This window comes from Schistocerca serialis, chromosome 8 (genome assembly GCF_023864345.2).
Source record: "Schistocerca serialis cubense isolate TAMUIC-IGC-003099 chromosome 8, iqSchSeri2.2, whole genome shotgun sequence".
In the NCBI taxonomy this organism is placed as follows: domain Eukaryota; kingdom Metazoa; phylum Arthropoda; class Insecta; order Orthoptera; family Acrididae; genus Schistocerca; species Schistocerca serialis.
The window spans coordinates 278,836,613-278,856,751 of NC_064645.1; the positions used below are offsets into that span (position 1 = coordinate 278,836,613).

A 20,139-nucleotide genomic window follows, 5' to 3' on the forward strand; every position below is an offset into this window, starting at 1 on the left:
ATAAACACTTCCTATTTTCATTATCAGTTGTCGCTGGCACAACACTGCCATTTTAATCTGGTATGACACATTCTGATTCAATACCCCAATTCTTCAGAATGTGAAAAATCTCTTCTTTAGTACGACCACAATGACGCAACCTGATTGAGAACGTGCACTCACTGATGAGGTGAGTAACAACAGCAACACATAAATATGACTGATAAGTTAAGTTACAATGTCCAGTGTGGATACCTTTCTGACAATACATACATCATTTGAGACTGTAACTGTTGACCAAAACAAGATGCAATAAAAGTACCTTTATTTATAATTTTATTTTCATAATTATAAAACAACAATATTCTTAAAAAAGCAGTTACAAAGAGGTCAACTCATTCTTCCCACTGCTCCAGATACATTTCATGAAATTTCCACAAAGTGTGGAAAATTCAGCCAATTGCCGTATACTATCAACAAAAGTAGAAGAAATTAAGAAGTTTCAAGAAATTTGGCAGGAAGATGTTAAAAATTACTTTGTTATTGTTAAATAAAAGTTGAAAGATGTGTTTTGATCTCTTTCACTATTTTAGTGTTGCAACACAATCCTGTAGAGAACTGACCAGGGTTAGCTGAAAGAAATATTAAAATAATGTATTACAGAATTTAAGTTATTGAGATGTGTTTAGAATATTTTTCACATGGATTTAAATAATGGTAGTCTACTTGTTGGAACTCTTAACATCAATTGATGTCATTCAAACAGCTACTAGCCAGCCATAAGGCTGTATCTTGAAATGCTGGTTGGTTTCATCTAGCAGTGTTTTGCAGGGTATGGATTCTATGTATTACAGCTCTTATAGGCTTCTAGAAGGCTGGGAGAGAGGAGTCCTGACCCCACACCCCTCCGTGCTGCATCCGAATGACACCATCAGCAGAGTATTACATGATGGCTGTCTGGTACCAAATGGCCTGATGAGCAGAATAAATGGAGCTTTATCTTCAATTGTTTACAAGGAAGAAGAATCATCACAAGTGACTAAACCTTGACCCCAGAATCCATCTGTATCTCTAATATGTTTTGATGCATCATTAATCCATATTGCTATATTAGGTTTGATGAATCTGTTCTAACTTCAGCGTCTTAGCTCCATCACTTCCTAGGCAGGCCTACATCCCTTACACCTTTGGGTATATATTGCAAAACTTTTATAGGATGTTTGTCATGTTGCATTCTGTCTACATGTTGCTTCCATTTCTGCATATATGTTTCAATTTTCTCTGTTACTGCAAATATTTTAAGCTAATTTGTAATATCTTCATGTCTTATTATATTTTCTAGTTTACATCTTTAAATGATCTGACGAATTTAATTTCAGACATCACTTTTTGATTTATGTCTTCCTTGTTTGCTATCCAACCCTCAGATCCACAAAGTAGACATGGAACAGCTACAGTTTTACAGAATTTCAGATGCGTTTCTTGGGTTGTATTTTTGTTTAATATTCTTTTTATTGCTCCATACAGACCATGAAGTTTTGTGGTTTTATTCTTTATATCTTTATCATAGTCAAAAGAAATGTCACAGCCCAAGTAGATGAAATTACCTATTTGCTTGATGATTTTGTTTTCTATCACTATTTTTGATTGGGCCTCTTGTTTTCCCTCGGAATGACATTACTTTTGTCTTTTGCAAAAACATTTTGAAATTATAATTTTGGCCAATTTGATGTAATTTAAAATATTTACTTGTAACTTTTCTTTTGAAATAGTTGTTACAGTCTGGCTGTCAGCACATAGCACTTTTTTTTATACAATGGTGCTTATCTAGTTTCATTCCTTTGTTGTTTTTTGTTTTCCAATTCCATTAATCAGCATCATAGTGTTGAAAATATGTTTTTGTTTCTCACGTTAGCAGTTCTATTCTCTGTAGTAAAGGATTTGTAAATGTCTTGTTAGCAAGAGCGTACTAAAATATGCTAACATAAATATCACCACCCAGTAAGGGTTGCACAAACAGTTAGATGAAATAAAGGCATGAAAACGCACTGCTGCTTTATTGCTAACAAGATTCTCACTTTGTAATGGTATTTGCTTGATAAAGTATGTAATTTTAGACAAATTTTAGTGCTGCTGCTTGATGTGCATTTTGACGGTTTTCACAATTGGTACATTATATACAGTTTTCACAATTTGTAAATCATGTAGAACTGGCAAAAATGTACATTATGAAAGACATGATTGAAAAGGAGGAAAAATCTCCAGAGCTCTCTTGTTCTTGAGAACTTGAATATATTGGTAACAACAGATTTGCAGCATTTCCAAGTATCAAAACCACAGCCTACATCTGGAATAGATAATTAATTAAAATTATTACATGTGTATGGCCACTATGCCTCATTAGGATTTTCAATTGAGTTTCATATAAAATGTAGAAAAAACTGATCTTGGTTTATTGCATATTATTATTTTAGCAGCATGTTTAAGGTGAAGGCGTCAGAGCCCAAGTCTTTTATTTGCAAGGAACATCAGCAGTTAATGCCAATTTGCTGTACAATTCTTGAACACACTAAGTGTTCAAATATCATAATTTTTCTTTAGGGTTAGACAGTTTTTCCGTTGATATTAGCAAGACTTCCACACAGTATGAAATATATTTCAGTATCTTCAGTCCTGATATTCAGATGTTTACAGACATGTCAGGAAGTTAAATGAGGTCTCTCTTGACTTCCATGAAGCTTTTCATACATTTATTCACTGTGTTTTGATATAACAATCAAAGGGTTTGATATCTGAGTAGATAAATAACTCTCAATACAGAATTAACTGACAGAAAAAGTATTACGTGGGACCTCCAAAATTATGTTATGCACGTTGCCTCACACTGAAATCCATATGCAACTAGAGTTGTGCATTATTAGAAGAGAGTACATTTTCTGGATGTCCCGCAGGCACAGTTCTGCTGTGATACCGATAACAGTCTTCTTTTTCTTGTGCCTATGCCCCACCTCCGAATAGGGCTGGCATGATTTATTAAAGGATTTGGCTTGACTAATGTAAGAGGTGGTTGGATGCACTTCCCCACCCTGTTATCCCACCAGGATGGAATATGTGAACTCCAGATGTCTGAGTGTAGTGTCATTCATGTGGAACAGAGCAAAAGTTTTCTAAATGTTTGTGAATCATGTAGCTGATGTTAGACTTTGGCACCAGCCTGGTATTCACCTAGTGGAATGTGGGAAGCTGTCTAAAAACCACATCCAGGCTGGCCGGCACACCAATCCCCATCATTAGTTCACCAGGTAGATTTGATTCAGGGCCAGGACACCTCCCCATCCTGGAAGTGGCAGTTTAACAGGCATGGCTATCCAGAAAGGTCAACAGGCGCATCAGTGTGTGGGGCTGAAATGGCACGGAACTGGAAACATACTCTAAAGTTGAATTATGTGGGACAGTATGATTTTTTTGGGCAAAATGTCTAAATTGCATAGAGATTCACTGCGATATTCCAGCTTTAAATGGATCACACACAATGTCTCAGCCAGGCACAGTGAAATGGTGCCAACAGTTGCAACAAAGTCATACAGACATGGGTAATTTTGATCGGGGAGGACGGCCGTCAACATCGACCAGTGACGACAATGTCCTTGCAAGCGAGGAACTAATAAGCAGCAATCACGGTTTTCCAATGATGAAGATATTTACACAGTGGTTCTTGAAAAGTTATCTGAGTGAGGATTGGATTTCAATCATTGAAGAACTGAATGACTGATAGAACATACTGACTATTGTTTACAGAGACTTGGTGACTACGTTGAAAAATAATGTCATGTATATGTATCACTTTAATGTGTAGTGCAGCATTCAATAAAAGTTACTTCATCAGCCATACAAATGTGTACCTTACTTGCTGCAGTCCCCTCATATACTATGTTGGCTTGATGGTTTCCATCAGAAACAAACATGTCAAGTGTGATAAAGTACAGAATTGTGCAGAGAAGAGAAAATTACTATAAAAGCAAGGAAGACCTACAGGAAATCCCCACCTCATCAACAGAGAGGTAACACACCAGCAAAGATTACCAAAGTCAGTCATAGTGATCAGATATGCAGAAGTAACTAATAACAGTGACGAATCATAGAATAGTCAATGAATCTTGTATTGCAGAAGGTAAGTATCAGACTTCATCTCTATACTGTAAATTTACGAAGCATGTTTTCGAAGTATTCTATATTACTTTCTTGTTTGCCTTTCAATTACCTCCTAACGTATTTGCTCAAATCCAAACCACATTTTAATAAGCTAAGCTGCACCCGAAAAGAGACTTTGGGAAGGGGGGAGGGGGGGGGGGGGGGAGAGGACCCAGATCCAAGACATGAAAAATGAGACTAGAAATTAAAGTGGAAAAAGAGTTGTATGTCATACTTCAAAACAGAAACAAAGTTGGTTCATTCTAACACGAGACAAAAATCACATAGAATGTGTAGTTGGGTTCAAGTTATAAGCTCAGCAGTTGAGCTTAAGAAATGTTATTTTGTAGACTAATTTACTCTTTCATACATTTAAAACCACATAACTTGTCTGCACTGATTTTATAGTTGTAGAAGATTTAAAAACCAATATTATAACTGAGTAACTATGCTTCATTTCTGACTGTACACTGTTCAGAATATGAACAATATGAATGTATGTGTATATTCATGATGTGTTTATTCTTCCACATTTGCCATTGCCTCCCTTGAGTCTAGTAGGCAGACAGGATTTAAATGAGGTAATAGTTAACATGAAAGAATACATGTCATAATGTTTACATTAATATTATTCTTATGGCAAAGAGAGTATGTGATACACGATTCACAAGAACCATCTCTTTTCAGTGGTAGGAAGATATAGTATCGGCCATATAGACGAAAATTGTAAACACAGGCTTCCCAATCTGCTTTCTATAGTAGAATTTTAGTGAAGACTTCAAATGTATGACTAGCAACACTTCAAATGTATGACTAGCAACACTTGCAAAATAATAATGAAAGTAAATTACAAATTAAAATAGGAAATATAAAACAAAATTTTATTAGATTTATAACACAATTTTATGAAATGTTTAAAATGACAATTATATAATTCTGAATCACTATTACTCATTCCTGTTGCTCAGTTCCTCATACAGAGCATCATCCTCTATACCATCTAGTGTATTCGATATTGAACATAAATGCTTGTTGCACAGACTGATTTGGAACACACATCCAACCATCATCAATCTAACGGCACACTTGGGACAAACTTGCACAGTTTACATGTCCTGTTGGTGGAAGTTGTCTGTCATTTTGAAACCCAGTTGATGTAAATTCATTTAAGCTTGTCATTAAATGGTTTATTCAAACAGATGTCCAGTTGTTTCAGAATTGGCATCATCTTGCCTGGAATTACTGCCAAGTTCATTTTGATTTCCAATAATTTTCATTTTACTGCAGGTGTTGCACAGCCTGCGTTCCAATACCATGTCCTCTGAAAACCTACCACTTTCCCCGCGTGTACAGTTAAAACTTCTGGAAACACTTCCAATTTTGATGAAGCCTTTTGCTTTAAAACTATGAATGGGAGTATTTTATGTCCATCTGCTGTGCAAGCAAGCATGACTGACATCCGCTGTTTTCCACTTGCTGATATAAGAATAGTCATATCTTTCCTTCTTCTGATGTCAACTGTATAATTTGATGGCACGTCAAAATATACAAGAGTTTGGTCAGCATTACCTATCCTGGTTTTCAGTGCGCTGCCTGATTATTAAGTGCTGAAATTCCACATGTTTTTCATCATAATTTTTAGCAGCTTCTGCACAACTGAAGTTCATCTCTGAAGTGAAAAAAAAAAAAAAGAAAAAAAGAAAAATCCAGTTAGGGCTAGCCTTAAAGTTTTTGATTGTTTGCATTCTAGTAATTTCCTGTTCCATAATTTTTAAAATTTCAGCACTCACAGGCAGACACTTCTGACGCTGTATCTTAGCAAACTCATTTAAAATTACTTCAAGAGCACGTAATCAGCCACATTCCTTCCCACTAAATGCTTCCCTGCTACTGAAACTTTCAAATAATTTGTCTCTCTACAATCGTCATCATATGAAGTTGCTCTCATCAGTCCTGTATCACAGACCTGCAGCATAATTAGAACTTTTTCGGCAAAAGAAATAACTTCATTCTTGAATTTCTCACTGTAATGAGAATGCTTCATTATGATTCAGCAACACCAGCACTTCACAAAATTCAATGAAACAATGCAAGTATCCTAAAGACTTCTGCATTGTTGATATTTACTTCAAGAAGTTTATTTTTGTTGCTATGAATATCTGAAAGGCAGCTTACATTCGAAGATGAGTAATACTGAATTTCTATTTCCTTCATAGGCTAATGTATTAAAATTCAAGGTTGAAACTCGAAGAAAGAAAAGTACACTCTTCTTTTACGAGTGCAGAAATTTTGGTGCTAGTATTTATCATTGTGCCTGTATAGTGGTGCTTACATACGATGACAAAAGTTAGTCTGGCAGCTCCTAGTACCATTTTTCAGAACTTCCATTTGCTTTGCACTCGATTCTAAGCCACAGACAGTGTTTTGGATCCAGAAAAAAATGGAAAAAAGTACATCTTAGATTCTGGTATATACAGTCACTCTACATGGGCTGTCCATAATACTGTTCTGTTTTAAAAATCACACATTACACAGTATGGTGAGAGGCCGCAATTATGATCGAAGCAAACTATTTCCATGGCTGGGTGAAGTAATGCAGAGAACAGAACTTTGTGGTTGTTAGCGAGTCCAGATAAGATAATGACATTTGTGGTCACTGCAATTTATATACTTAGGGTTTTGTGAACTGGAAAGAGGACTATTATTTCAGTCATGTTGTGACACTGGAAATAGCTCAATGGCTACCTGCAATTGTGGGAGATATATTGAAGTAGTTCACACCCTGAGCCAAATTATTTAAACTGGAATGTTTGTAAAAAAATTGATCTACAGTGGTTATGGAATAAGAATTTTTTCTCCTCTCCATGTTATGGGGATTTAAAATGTTATACTAACACATTTTAAAGTGTTTTAAGCTGGAACAGTGACAAAACCTGCAAAGAGGTTGCATTTTTTCATTTTTGCACCCAGTTTTCATGACTGAGATAGTTATGCCTGTAACTGCTATAGTTGTGCGAAACCGCTATTAGCGACACCATCACACATTGCTACCTCCACACAGATGTGTGAAATATACATTGCTCAAAAGAATTAAGGGAACACATGTATCAACATCCAGTATGTTAAATCTATTTTGATGCAAGTGGTACCAGCAGTCTTATTACATACTCTAACATCTTCACTATTAACGTATGCAAAAGCTACTGTCACTAGCCATCCATTGGCTGTGTTATGCATTACAGCATCAGGCAGTCCCTCAAAAGGAAGTCCTGATGTTCTCTAGTGAGGTACACAAATGGCGTTTGTCATTTTTGGATATTGTATTCAACCACGCACATGCAATGTGATATCTTAATGCAGCATAAATTGCAAGGGCAGTCTGTTTGCTACATGAAGGATGGATTTTTCCTTGTGCTGCTGCAGATGCAAGTGTCTCTCCATTTGTCATCCATGGGTCGTGGACATGCTACAAGGAGACACATCAATACACAAGGTGAGTTGGACAAGGCCGCTAACACATCCTAGCCCCATGGGAAGGCCGATACCTGGTCACCTCTGCATTGCAGCTTCGATGGCTACTGACAGAGCATGCAAGATGATCACAGGAGAGTCACTGAAGCCAACATGTCTGATAAAACTGCAAGAAACAGGTTACAAGGAAGAACCTTATGATCTAGATGTCCTGTTGCGGCATCCCGCTTGACACAACAATATCTCATAGCTTGCCTTCTGATTTGCCTTTCCCATGTCAACTGGCAACTTTGTTACTTGCAAAATGTGTTATTCACAGACAAGTCCAGATTTCCTGTGATGCAAGGTGATGGCTATGTTCTGTATAGAGATACCATAATAAGCGATAATTGTCAAATGTTGTCTAGGAAATTGAAAGATTCAGCCGAGGTTCTGTGATGGTGTGGGAAGCCATCATGGTCGACAGTCATATGGATCTTCTTGTTGTCCATGGTCACCTTAGCAGCAGGCATTGCTCTGTACAGATACTGTGGAACCACATGGTAATTGGTGCATATGGTGGTGACCCTGAATTCCTTATCATGCACAATTAACGCCAGGATCCATGTAGCAGGGGTCACCAGGGATGTCTTGCGAAACATGGACATTGAAATAGTGGAATGGCCAGCAGTGATTTCTGACCTAAATGCCATAGAGCATGTGTGAGATGTGCTTGACAGACATGTTCGTGGACGTCCTGTTTCCACCACACCACAGACTCTCCGAGAACTCTCAAGGGCTGTCATTCAAGAACTGGACTGGATAACATTGGGTGACCTCCACAGACTTATGTGGGGCAATGCAGATAGGTTTCAGGTGGTTATAAATTCTCAAGAAGGGTATACACCTGAGTGACACTCTCACACTCTAATGAAAAGTACCCACAATGACGGAATGAATGATTGTTTCCACTTTGTTTTTGACACCTGGTGGACATTTCAGTTATTGTTATCTAAATGAACAAGAAGGTAATGATGTTTTGCTGTGTATTTAATTTGTGAAAGATAAAGGTATAATTTCGTAATACACCAGTCCTCAGTTATTGCTAAATGGAGTATGGCAGAAGCCCAAAGTCATGTCCCCCTAGTTTTTTTTGGCAGTGTATTGCACTATATGTATTACAATTTTTGTACAACGATAAAGCTAAATAATGCCCAAGGAGGTGGAATTAGATAAATGCTAGTCATGATGTTGTGAAGTGGTTATTTCAAAATAAAACAACATATGCAGGATAATGACTTCCCTCAAGAGGTTATTATTTGTACTTTTGGTCAGAACAATAAAAAAACAACAAAATTTACATGTGAGTACATTAATTTTATACAAATGAAATGACACAATTTTAGAGACTTTACTGGTCTCATACAGATATAATTTTATATATACAGATTGAAGTGTGGAGTGAAAATTTGTACCAAGGCCAGGAATCAAACCCAGGTCTTCTGCTTACTAGGCAGGTACATTAGCCACTAAGCCGCACTGGCACAGCGGTTCACACAACTGGATGAATTATTCTGGCAGGCCTCCCTCCTCAGTCCATATTCTCACTGCCACCCCAGTCTACTTTAAATTCCCATTCTGTTCATGTGTAAGGGGGAATTTAAAGTAAACTGGGGCAGCAGTGAGAATTTGGATCAAGGAGCAGGGCGTGCCATAGTAATCACTGGACCTGGGTTTCAGGCTGGATCCCCCATTTCTGTTCGATGCTGAGGTGCTGTTCCAGAACGTGGACAGCCTCAGTAATTCTGTTCATTTGTAAGTGGGAATTTAAAGTAGACTGTGGCAGCAGTTGTGTGAACTGCTGTGCCAAAATGGTTTAGAGGCTAATGCACCTGCCTAATAAGCAGGAGACCCGGGTTTGATTCCTGGCCTTGGTAAAAATTTTCACTCCCCGTTTCAGTCTGTATACATAAAATTAAATTTATAATCACAGAAGGGTACTAAAGAATACCAGTTCAGTTCAGAACACCATCTCTTATTCAAATATTCTGGGCTATTGTGCAATGGACTACATTTTTCTTGGAGAAACACAAAACACTGTCTCATCTGGAGGGCATCTTTAAGGGACTTTTTAGCTTCTATGCAGGACTAATCATACACTGGCTCATTGCTGACTGAAGCAAAATTTCATTTCCATCTGCTCCCATGCCACAGGCATGAAATTACATTTTCAAAACTTACGCACAACTAGCTGTTGTCAATTGCTGTCGTCTGTTAGGGTTCCCATCCAACAGTGGATGACAGGTAAACATTTTTTTCAGTCCCAGAAGCCAGTTAACATAGAGTTTCATATGCTCCTCCTTCTGACTACAACAGCCAAAAGGTTGTCTTCTAATGCAGAAAACACACACACACACACACACACACACACACACACACACACTCTTGATCACTGTCTCTGGCCATAGAGTCAACAGTCTCAGTGGCAAGAGACAGTGGTGTGTGTGTGTGTGTGTGTGTGTGTGTGTGTGTGTACATGTATGTATGTGTGCATGTGCATGTGAGTGTGTCTTGTGCTTGCATGAATGCGTGTGTCTTTTCCACATTAGAAGAAGACCTTTCGGTTGAAACCTCATAGGTTTAGGAGTCATTTTGTTGTGCATGTCCTTGACTCAAAGTCTCCTCTTTATTGTGAGCAGCAGTCTAACATTTTTCATAATATGGTCAAATTGAATCTGATGATCTCATGGCTACAAAGCTTTTTCTGTAACAGTTTGGTCAATTTATTTCTCTCTTGCTACAGCTGTCCATAGGGCTATGGTGTAAACTGATGAAGATCAAACATTATTTTTCTCTATGAAATTAATTTGACCACTACACAGATAAGAATCACATTTTTCATTATTAGAGTTTAAATTTTACACCTGCTCTCACCACACAAATTACACATATAACTGGTCATTTGTTTTGCGTTAAAAGTAGATTTAGAATTAGTTATTTGGAAAAAATGTTTCTGCATTTTAAATGTACTCTTAAATGAAAATGTTTGCATTTTCTGCTTAATACTGTGACTTACTAGTTGTTCGATTCATTCATTCATTCATTCACACATTACATTCTTTAAACGCCATCATGAGGGAGAGCATTCAGGAATGTGAAACGAGTCAAGTTATGCATTAAGAAGAAGAAGCAACAGGGTTCTTCTGTACAATACACTAACAATAAATCATGACTAATGGTAACAGATAATTATGTGAATTACTTCTGGATTAATCACAGAATGGGAAGTTCAGGTTGAAATATCAACAGCTGTGGAAAGGATAGATTGCTAATCGCTGTAAAGATGACAAGCTGAGTTGCAGACAGGCACAATGAAAAGACAGTTACACATTAAACTTACAGCCAAAGCCTTCACCTTAAAAGAGAAACATACAGGCATTCAGGAGTCTGGCTTGAGCAGCCAGAGATGGCAGACATTTCTGTGTGAGATGTGCTTGCTAGTGTGAATGCATGTATGTTTTCCTTTTCTGATGAAGGCTTTGGCTGAAAGCTTAATGTGAACAATCTTTTCGTTGCGTCTGTCTGCAACTCAATGTGTCATCTTTATAGTGAGTAGCAATCTATCCTATCCACAATTGTTACTTCTGGATTACTTTATATTTGTTTATGTATTTTAGGAGAAAATAAGCTATTTTGAAGTGAAAGTCTACCCTTGTCTTCTTTTACTGCTCAGCTGCTGTTTATCTAGAACTTCAAACAAAGAATTTATGTAACTTCACACAGAACATTATTAGCTTTCTTCTTACTGACGAAGTCAAGACTTCCTTTACACGAATGTTATAGAGTAAAGAAGACTTTACATTCCTGAGTCAAAGTTTTTGATAAGCTACAGAAGGGGTGGTCAATAAGATACTCTATTGCTTTCTTTTGAATATCTGAGTATTTTCATGATTTTGCAAACTGGGGACAAACTGCAGGAAATGATTCCTGAGAGGATAAAGAGCAAAGAAAGGACATGTGGACATATGGTCAAAAATGCATTTCAGTGGAGGTACACCCACTTGAAGGTGAAGATAAAAGATCTTTGACAATGTTAGTTTCATTGATTGAGAGCACACATGAGAAGACACCATGAAAGTGGCAATGTTCTATCCATGATAGTGTTTTAGATTTGTTGTGACAGTGCCACGACATTTAACAGTGCCGCCACGACAGTATGCGCAAATGGCAATAGAGGCGCTCCGCAACTTGGCTGAGCGCAGGAGCGCCACCTAGCTACGAACGGCGCCGGCCGCATGTCACGGCATGGCAGTCAAATGAGAGATACTGAGTAGTTATCATGTAACCAGCTATTGTTCATAAGTGAGTGTGTTTGAATATCCACGCAATTATTGGTAATTAAAGGTTATAACACTTTTTGACAACGAGGTCGGATATTTTCACTGCGTTGTGGATTGTGTGTTCGTGACGGGGCAGACATGGAACAGCTTATGCAAGCGCTCATTGAACAACAAGCACAGCTGACGGCTGCTATTCCGGCGTTGTTGACGTCGCTTACTCATCGTCTGTCTTCCTCTTCCCCACCTCCATTCCCTCCTTACGACGAGGCCGCTGGAGACTGGGAGGATTATGAGAAGTGTTTGCGGCAACACTTCTTGGCTTTCGGCGTTGTCAACGCTCCTATGTGTAAGTCGTTATTTCTATCTTGGATTTCCCCACAGATCTATCAGCTGCTATCTAGTTACCCCTCTGCGGGAACCTGCCTCCCTGTCCTTCCAAGAAATGTGTGACTTATTGTCTAACTATTACCGCAAAAACATCCACATCGTTGCCACCCACGTGGTGTTCTACCGGTGTCGTAAACAGCCCCATCAATCTTACCAGGCTTGGGCGGCGGAACTACACGGTCTGAGTAGGAAATGTCAGTTTGTCACGGACACTCATCATGAGTCTTATGCTGATTCAATGGTTAGGGGTGCTATTCTACGGCTTGCTCCTGATAAAGAAGTTCGGCAACATGCCCTACAACTGCCAAACCCGTCGTTGTCGGAAGTTCTAAGCATCGCTCAATCCTTTGAAGTGTCTCACGCTGCTGGCGCGCAAATAGAAGCGTGGTGTGATGTAGGCGCTGTACAGTCAACTTTTGACACGGACAATTTGCCTGTTTCACAGGAGGACGAAGATGTGGCGGCGGTTCATTCACATAAACAACATCCCGTTGGGCCGCAACGCTCGCAGCGAAAACAGCAACCACAGAAGCAGGTTCGTTCCGCACTTCCTTCTTGTTCACGTTGTTTCGTACAGCATGACAGGGCCACGTGTCCAAAACGTTGGGCCACATGTAATTCATGTAGGAAAAAAGGCCACATTGCTTCTGTGTGTCAGTCCCCTAAAGTTCCTGTCGACGAGGACGAGGCATCGGACATGGATGTTAACTGTGTGCTTTCTCAAACAAATAAGTTGTTCGTTACTGTTCGTGTTCTGGATAAAGACATTCGCATGCAAGTGGACACTGACTCTGCAGTAACTATCATTAATTCTCGCACATATTTGAAGTTGGGCTCCCCTCCCTTGTCTCCAGTTACATGAAATCTGAGAACTTATAATAAACAGAAAATTCCTATCATTGGCCAGTTTGATGCTTCCACTGCCTACAAGTCTGTTGTTCGGCCCCCCACATTTTATGTGGTGGATCATGTGGGCACTGAAAACCTGTTCGGTTATGATGCTTTCCAGTTGTTCGGGTTCTCCATTGATGATGATGTGCACCTCATATCTGAGGATATTCCGTATCAACAGCTGGATGGATTGTGTTCTGAATTTTCGTCCGTGTTCTCTGCTGGTCTGGGTCATGCCAAGGATTTTGAAGCCCACATTACTCTTAAACCTACAGCTCGCCCTAAGTTTTTGCAGGCACGCCCTATTCCGGTGGCGTTGCGTGCACCTGACAAGGCTGAGATAGACAGGTTAACAGCTTCAGGGATTCTCCTTCCTGTTACCTCCAGTGAATGGGCATCGCCAATCGTGGTGGTTTCTAAACCAAACGGGAGTCTGCGATTGTGTGGTGATTTTAAAGCCACCGTCAACGCTCAGAGCCTCATTGACACTTATCCTCTTCCCCGTCCTGAGGAGTTATTTACCAAGCTCGCTGGGGGCCAGTTCTTTTCCAAACTTGGCTTATCAGAGGCATACCATCAGTTGCCGTTGGATGCTTCTTCCAAGGAATTTCTCGTCATCAACACTCCTTGTGGGTTGTATCAGTACCAGCGGTTACCATTTGGCGTCGCTAGCGCGCCGGCCATTTTTCAGCGGTTTTTGGAACAGCTCACGGCTTCCGTTCCCGGCTGCATAAACTATCTGGATGACATTGTTGTCACAGGGGCCTCCACTGATGAGCACCTTCGCAATTTGCGTTCACTGTTTCGGGTTTTGCATTCGGCTGGGTTGAAGTGCAATCTGGACAAGTCACAGTTCTTCCAACCCTCCAGTGTGTATCTTGGTTTCCACTTGTCCCGTGAGGGTATACGTCCTCTACGTCAGCACGTTGTGGCCATTAACGCTCTACCCCGGCCGTCTACGGTCAAAGACCTTCACGCGCTTCTAGGCAAGATTGCTTATTATCACAAATTCATTCCATCTGCGGCGGCGGTAGCTCATCCTCTGCATCAGCTATTACACAAAAACGTCCCTTTCTGTTGGTCCGATGAGTGTGAGCAGGCTTTTGTCCGCCTGAAGGCTCATTTGCAGTCGGCGCCTTGTCTTGCCACATTCCGTCCGGGTCAGCACTTGGTTCCGGCGACTGACGCGTCACAGTATGGCCTAGGGGCTGTATGAGGATGGGTTGGAATGACCCATCGCCTATGCTTCCAAGACCCTCAATGATGCGCAATGGCATTACTTTCAAATCGAAAAGGAGGCGCTCACTATCATTTATGCTCTAAAAAAGTTCAGCGTTTTTTTGTATGGTTCTAGGTTTCACCTCATCACCGACCACAAGCCGCTGGTCTCTCTGTTCAGCCCATCGGCATCGCTTCCGGATAAGGCAGCTCACCGCCTGCAATGTTGGGCCTTATACTTGTCTCGTTTTCACTATGAGATTCACTATCGCCCCACGGCCCAGCACGCCAATGCTGACGCATTGTTGCGGTTGCCAATGGGACCCGACCTGGTTTTCAATCATGATGAACTACTCTGTTTCCACATTGATGAGGAAGAACATTGTGCGGTCGAGGGTTTTCCACTTACAGGTTCGCAGGTCTCGTCGGCTACTGCGCGGGACCTGGTCCTGCGTCAGGTGATCGGTTTTGTTCAACGGGATTGGCCAGGCAGGACCAGGGGCTGGGCATCGGATCCCCTTCGCAACTACCATGCCTTGTGCTTTCGTCTGTCTGTTCATGATGGTGTTGTTCTTCTGGCCATGGATGGCGCATCTCCACGGGTCATGGTGCCAGCCTCTCTTCGCAAAGATGTTCTCAAACTGTTGCATGAAGGCCACTGGGGGATGGTTGCTGCATGTGGTCAGTGTGCTCAACAACTGGCTGCACCTCATACAATAACCCTCTCCGTGGCCTGATCCGGCGCAGCCATGGGAACGGGTGCACGCTGACTTTGCCGGCCCCTTCCTCGGTACTTATTGGCTACTGTTGATTGACACCTTCTCGAAGTTTGCGTTTGTTGTTCGATGTCCGTTGCCCACCACTGCGGTGACAACGCTGGCTTTGTCCAAAATCTTTGCGCTAGAAGGTCTTCCACCCACGATCGTCACGGACAATGGCCCTCAGCTCTCTTCACAGGCTTTCCGTAATTTTTGTACTGGACAAGGGATTCATCATGTTACAGCACCGCCCTTCCATCCGCAATCGAATGGGGAGGTCGAGCGCCTTGTCCGCACTTTCAAAAGCCAGATGAAAAAATTCCTTAGTGATTTTTCCACGGATGACGCTCTGCTGCAATTTCTGAGTTCTTATCGCTTCACGCCTCTGGGTGGTCGCAGCCCTGCTGAACTCTTGCATGGCCACCAACCGCAAACTCTACTGCACCTGCTTCACCCGGTCAGGCCTTGTGCTGTGTCCCCTAGTGTGGGAAAATACTCGGTGGGCGCCGACGTGTGGGCACGAGGGTATGGATCTCGCCCTAAATGGATTTCAGGGGTGGTCAAGGCTCTTCGCGGCCGCCGGCTTTGTGAAATACGTATGGACGACGGCATGGTTGTTCACCATTATGACCAGATGCGCCCACGAGTGGTGGCCACGCCAGTGCCACCGCCCCTTCCTTTGGCTCCACCAGCCCGAGAAGCCAGTCCTGTCGCTGCTGCCGCCCTACCGTATGTGTTGATGCAGCCGACGTCGCTACCTCTTCCGAGTACGCCGGAACCGGCCCCAGTCGCAACGCCGCCTTCTCCGGGACCCATCTCGCTGGAGCACACCCCCAGGTCCATGACACCTATTGATGCTGCTCAGGAGTTTTCACCCATCATCTCGTCCAGGAGGCATGTTCCACGCACGAGCTTCCGTCCTGGACATTTTCGACCATACTCTCGTGTCTCTCCGCGGGATCTTCTCGGGGCCTCACAAGAGGCCATGGATGTCTCCGCACTGTCCATATCTTCAAGGAAGTGAGTGTTTTTTTTTTCCAAGGTGGGAAAAGTGTTGTGACAGTGCCATGATATTTAACAGTGCCGCCACGACAGTACGCGCAAACGGCGATAGAGGCGCTCCGCAACTTGGCTGCGCGCGGGAGCGCCATCTAGTTACGAACGGCGCCGGCCGCATGTCATGGCATGGCAGTCAAATGAGAGATACTGAGTTGTTATCATGTAACCAGCTATTGTTCATAAGTGAGTGTGTTTGAATATCCACGCAATTATTGGTGATTAAAGGTTATAACAAGATTCACACTGAAGACAGCAGTGATGTTGTCTACAACTCGCATTATCCATATCACTTACGTATGCAGGCCTACAGACTTGCTTCCACAGCAACCCTGTAGCATAGACACCAAGTATACACTCTTAAATGTAGGGCTAAAACACTATTACACACAGAACATTCCCACTTGCCTACGTGCTTTCAATCACTGAAACCTATATTGCCAAAGATCTTTTACCTCAACCTTTAAGTGGGTGCTCTTCCCTTGGGATGCATTTCTGGGCATAATGAGTGTGATTGTGGAATGAGGGCTGTGTAGTGTTGGAATTCCACCATTGCACCCAGTCTTTATACTTCTCTCCTTTTCCACCCCCCTCCCACCCCCACTTCTTGCCTGCACTCCGTCTAACCTGCAGCACTTCACTGTCTGTCACTCACTCCTACTCTACTATCCCTCCCTCTCTCTGCCCCAGCCTCCTCCTTACTCCCACCCAGTCGCCACTCCAATCATACACTGATGCTGCTGCTCGCAGTGTGGCCTCAGTTGCCAGAGACTGCAGTCATGTGTGTGTGAGTTGCGTTTGCGTGAGTGTGTGTGCGTCTGTCGTCTATTTCTGATGAAGGCCTTACTGGTCTAAAGCTTTATTTGTGACAGTCTTTTTGTTGTGCCTATCTGTGACTCAGCATCTCTGCTACATGGTGAGTAGCAACTTTCCTTCTCATAACATTTCACAAATAACATACCACAGAAAATATTCACAAGGATTCAAAAAACAAACAAATATATTAGATAAACTTTTTGAGAGGGGTTGATAGCTGTACCTAGCAAGAGATAGGGGAACATCAAATGTACAGAGCTTTTGTAAAGATGTACTAAGAATGGATAAAGCAGTTTCACAACACAAAACTGATAGCAAGAGTGGAAAAAAAAGGTTTGAAATAACTCTGAATGGCACACATTTGTGGAAAAAATTATATATATGGGTAAACAATTCAACAGGAAAGCAGAAGTATCCAAAAGAATAAACAAGTTCATAAATGGAGAAAACAACGAGCTCAATGAGACAGGAGCAAAAATTTGTTATGTAGCAGACAACAATATGACTTACCAGATAGTATACTCCTGCTTGTATCCAGATCCTCCACTGTATCCTGGAAGCCACTGCAATGTGACAGCAAACTCACTTGCATTGCCTGAGACGTTATATGGAGCATGTGGCTGCGTGCCTTCAACAACAAGCTGGGTGACTGTCACAATTGTCGCTACTTCATTTGAAGCTACACACTGGTAGAATCCAAAATCTGCACGCCGCAGGCCCTCAATTGTAATGTTGCCCCCCTGCACTCGTACACGGTTCCGCTGCAGAGGTGATCCGTCTCGCTGGAAAAGAGAACATTCTTTAGAAGGCATAATTGTTTGGTAATCACTTCTGGCTTTTGACAAAGGGCCCGCAACTCGTGGTCGTGCGGTAGCGTTCTCGCTTCCCACGCCCGGGTTCCCGGGTTCGATTCCCGGCGGGGTCAGGGATTTTCTCTGCCTCGTGATGGCTGGGTGTTGTGTGCTGTCCTTAGGTTAGTTAGGTTTAAGTAGTTCTAAGTTCTAGGGGACTTATGACCACAGCAGTTGAGTCCCATAGTGCTCAGAGCCATTTGAACCATTTTTTTTTTGACAAAGGCAAAATGAACATAGACTATACACTAAAATATAGTCAATGGCCCTACACGTCTACAAGACACTGGCTTTCCAACTGACTGTTTCTTCATACACTGCCTAAAGCATCAATAGGCAGCAGTACATAACAGCTGACATAGGTTTATAATATACTAGTATCATTTTGAATTTTTTCCCTTTGGTTGAGTGGGCCACATTCCATTCCCTTCATAAAGGAAAATTTTCATCTGGTAATATGATTCTTAGCAGGACTCATCCAAGGAGGTGACCAAAAAATTGATAAACTATGTACAGATTCCAGTGGATATTTCTTACAAGAAACATACAAAAATAAATATACATGAATAAAATAACACTTCTCCACAAAAATGATGAGACAGATTACAGGACAGCCTCTTAAAAAGTTAAGTGATAAACTGTTACAAGTTCAGTTATGACAAATAGAAGGGAAGTTGAATCTTGTCTGTTGGAATGCACATGCTGATTTCAGGTTTCACTGTACATAGTACTTCTTTAATAATCAAGAGTCACATAAAAGTTGCCCCCTTTCCTCTGTGTAGTGTCCCTATTCTTCATGGTTTTTTCGCTAACAAAAGAAGAAGCTTAGTGTTCTAAAAAAAGTAAATATTTATTGATGGTCCTTGTAGCTTTGACTCTCATTCACACTACACAATGCTTACAAGCAACAGCAGTATTACCACAGTTTGATTAACAATGTTATATAAAATGAAGCAACAATTTTAAAGATTAATTTGGTGATGTTTATGAAATTAAAATAAATGAGAGTTTAACATTATCTGTCAATAATTAACATTGTTTGTCATACTACTTACTTCTTTTCTATGTAATCTGATCTCAATGTTACAATTTTTATCATTAACTTCTGTTCTACTTTCAGCACAAGAATTCCATAGGGAGAAAAACTGCACTTCTTCACCAGCACATGCTTTTAGAACTTTTTTTGTCATACAAACATTCTTGAAGCAATCCTTTGGATTATCACACACTACCCCTTATTTTATAAAGACAAAAAGCTAATATATGTTTCTCTTTGTATTTTCTTTGTTGGAAAGGCACTAATAGAATGCTGTTAGTGAATTATCTGTGTACATAACCTTCACTTTAAAATTTCCTTTTCACTGTTTTACCTGCCTGCAGTTATAAATAAGATCAGTCCCTCCAAGTCACCTTCCAATTTCAGACTCGTCGCACCATTAAGCAAGTTAACACATTTAAGTTTATGTAGGAAAATTTAGGATGACTTTAGACAGAACATACATTCTGTATAAAGAATGACAACTTCCTTTAAGGTGTATATATGCCAGATAATGTATTTGAGTGAAAGGAAAAATTTCAATAGGTTTCATCATAGAATTGTTGAACTGAATTGAGCTGAATTTTATTTGAACCTGTAGGATTACATTGTGTACAGTAAATGTATATGTAATATAGCACATGTCAAAAACAGAAAACATCATTTATTTCCTAAGGAGCAAAAATTACACCCTCTAATATCACTCATTATATAGAACAATATGTACAAATTTAACATAATAGGTACCCTTCAAAACAGTAAAATTTCTTTTCCACCACATAGACTGTAAGTTGTTTTTGAAAACTTGGTGTCATGTTATAGCATCTACTACATGTGTCATGGCCAAAAATCAAGGTTTGTGCCAACCAGTGATGTTATGCTTACCTGGTGTGATAGTGTTGCACGTGTGTTGTATCAAGTGATCACATATGTCAATTAGCTTCAATGTCAGCCACCAGTGGTGCAGTGTTTTCTATACATGCATATGATTTCTATGTGTTGTTTCTCCTTGGTATGTGAATTTTATGTTTTGTGTGATCCTTTCTTTTAGTTTTAGTTCTCTACAGTCCGTCACTCCAGGTTACAGTAGTAACCAGTTCTGTTCATTAGAATTATCCTTATGATCAGGAATGTTTTTGTTACTATCTGAGTATTCTTGAGAATCT

The 20,139-nt window shown here is 40.8% G+C and overlaps 1 protein-coding gene across 3 annotated transcripts in view; it reads right to left on the reverse strand.

Moving 5' to 3' along the window:
* LOC126416243 (protein turtle-like) overlaps positions 1-20,139 on the reverse strand; it is a 263,351-nt gene that overhangs the window by 68,204 nt on the left and 175,008 nt on the right. For all 3 annotated transcript variants that reach the window (XM_050083857.1, XM_050083859.1, XM_050083858.1), the window contains exon 8: positions 17,597-17,868. In XM_050083857.1, the coding sequence (XP_049939814.1) occupies positions 17,597-17,868 (272 nt within the window). The remainder of the gene's footprint in view (positions 1-17,596; positions 17,869-20,139) is intronic.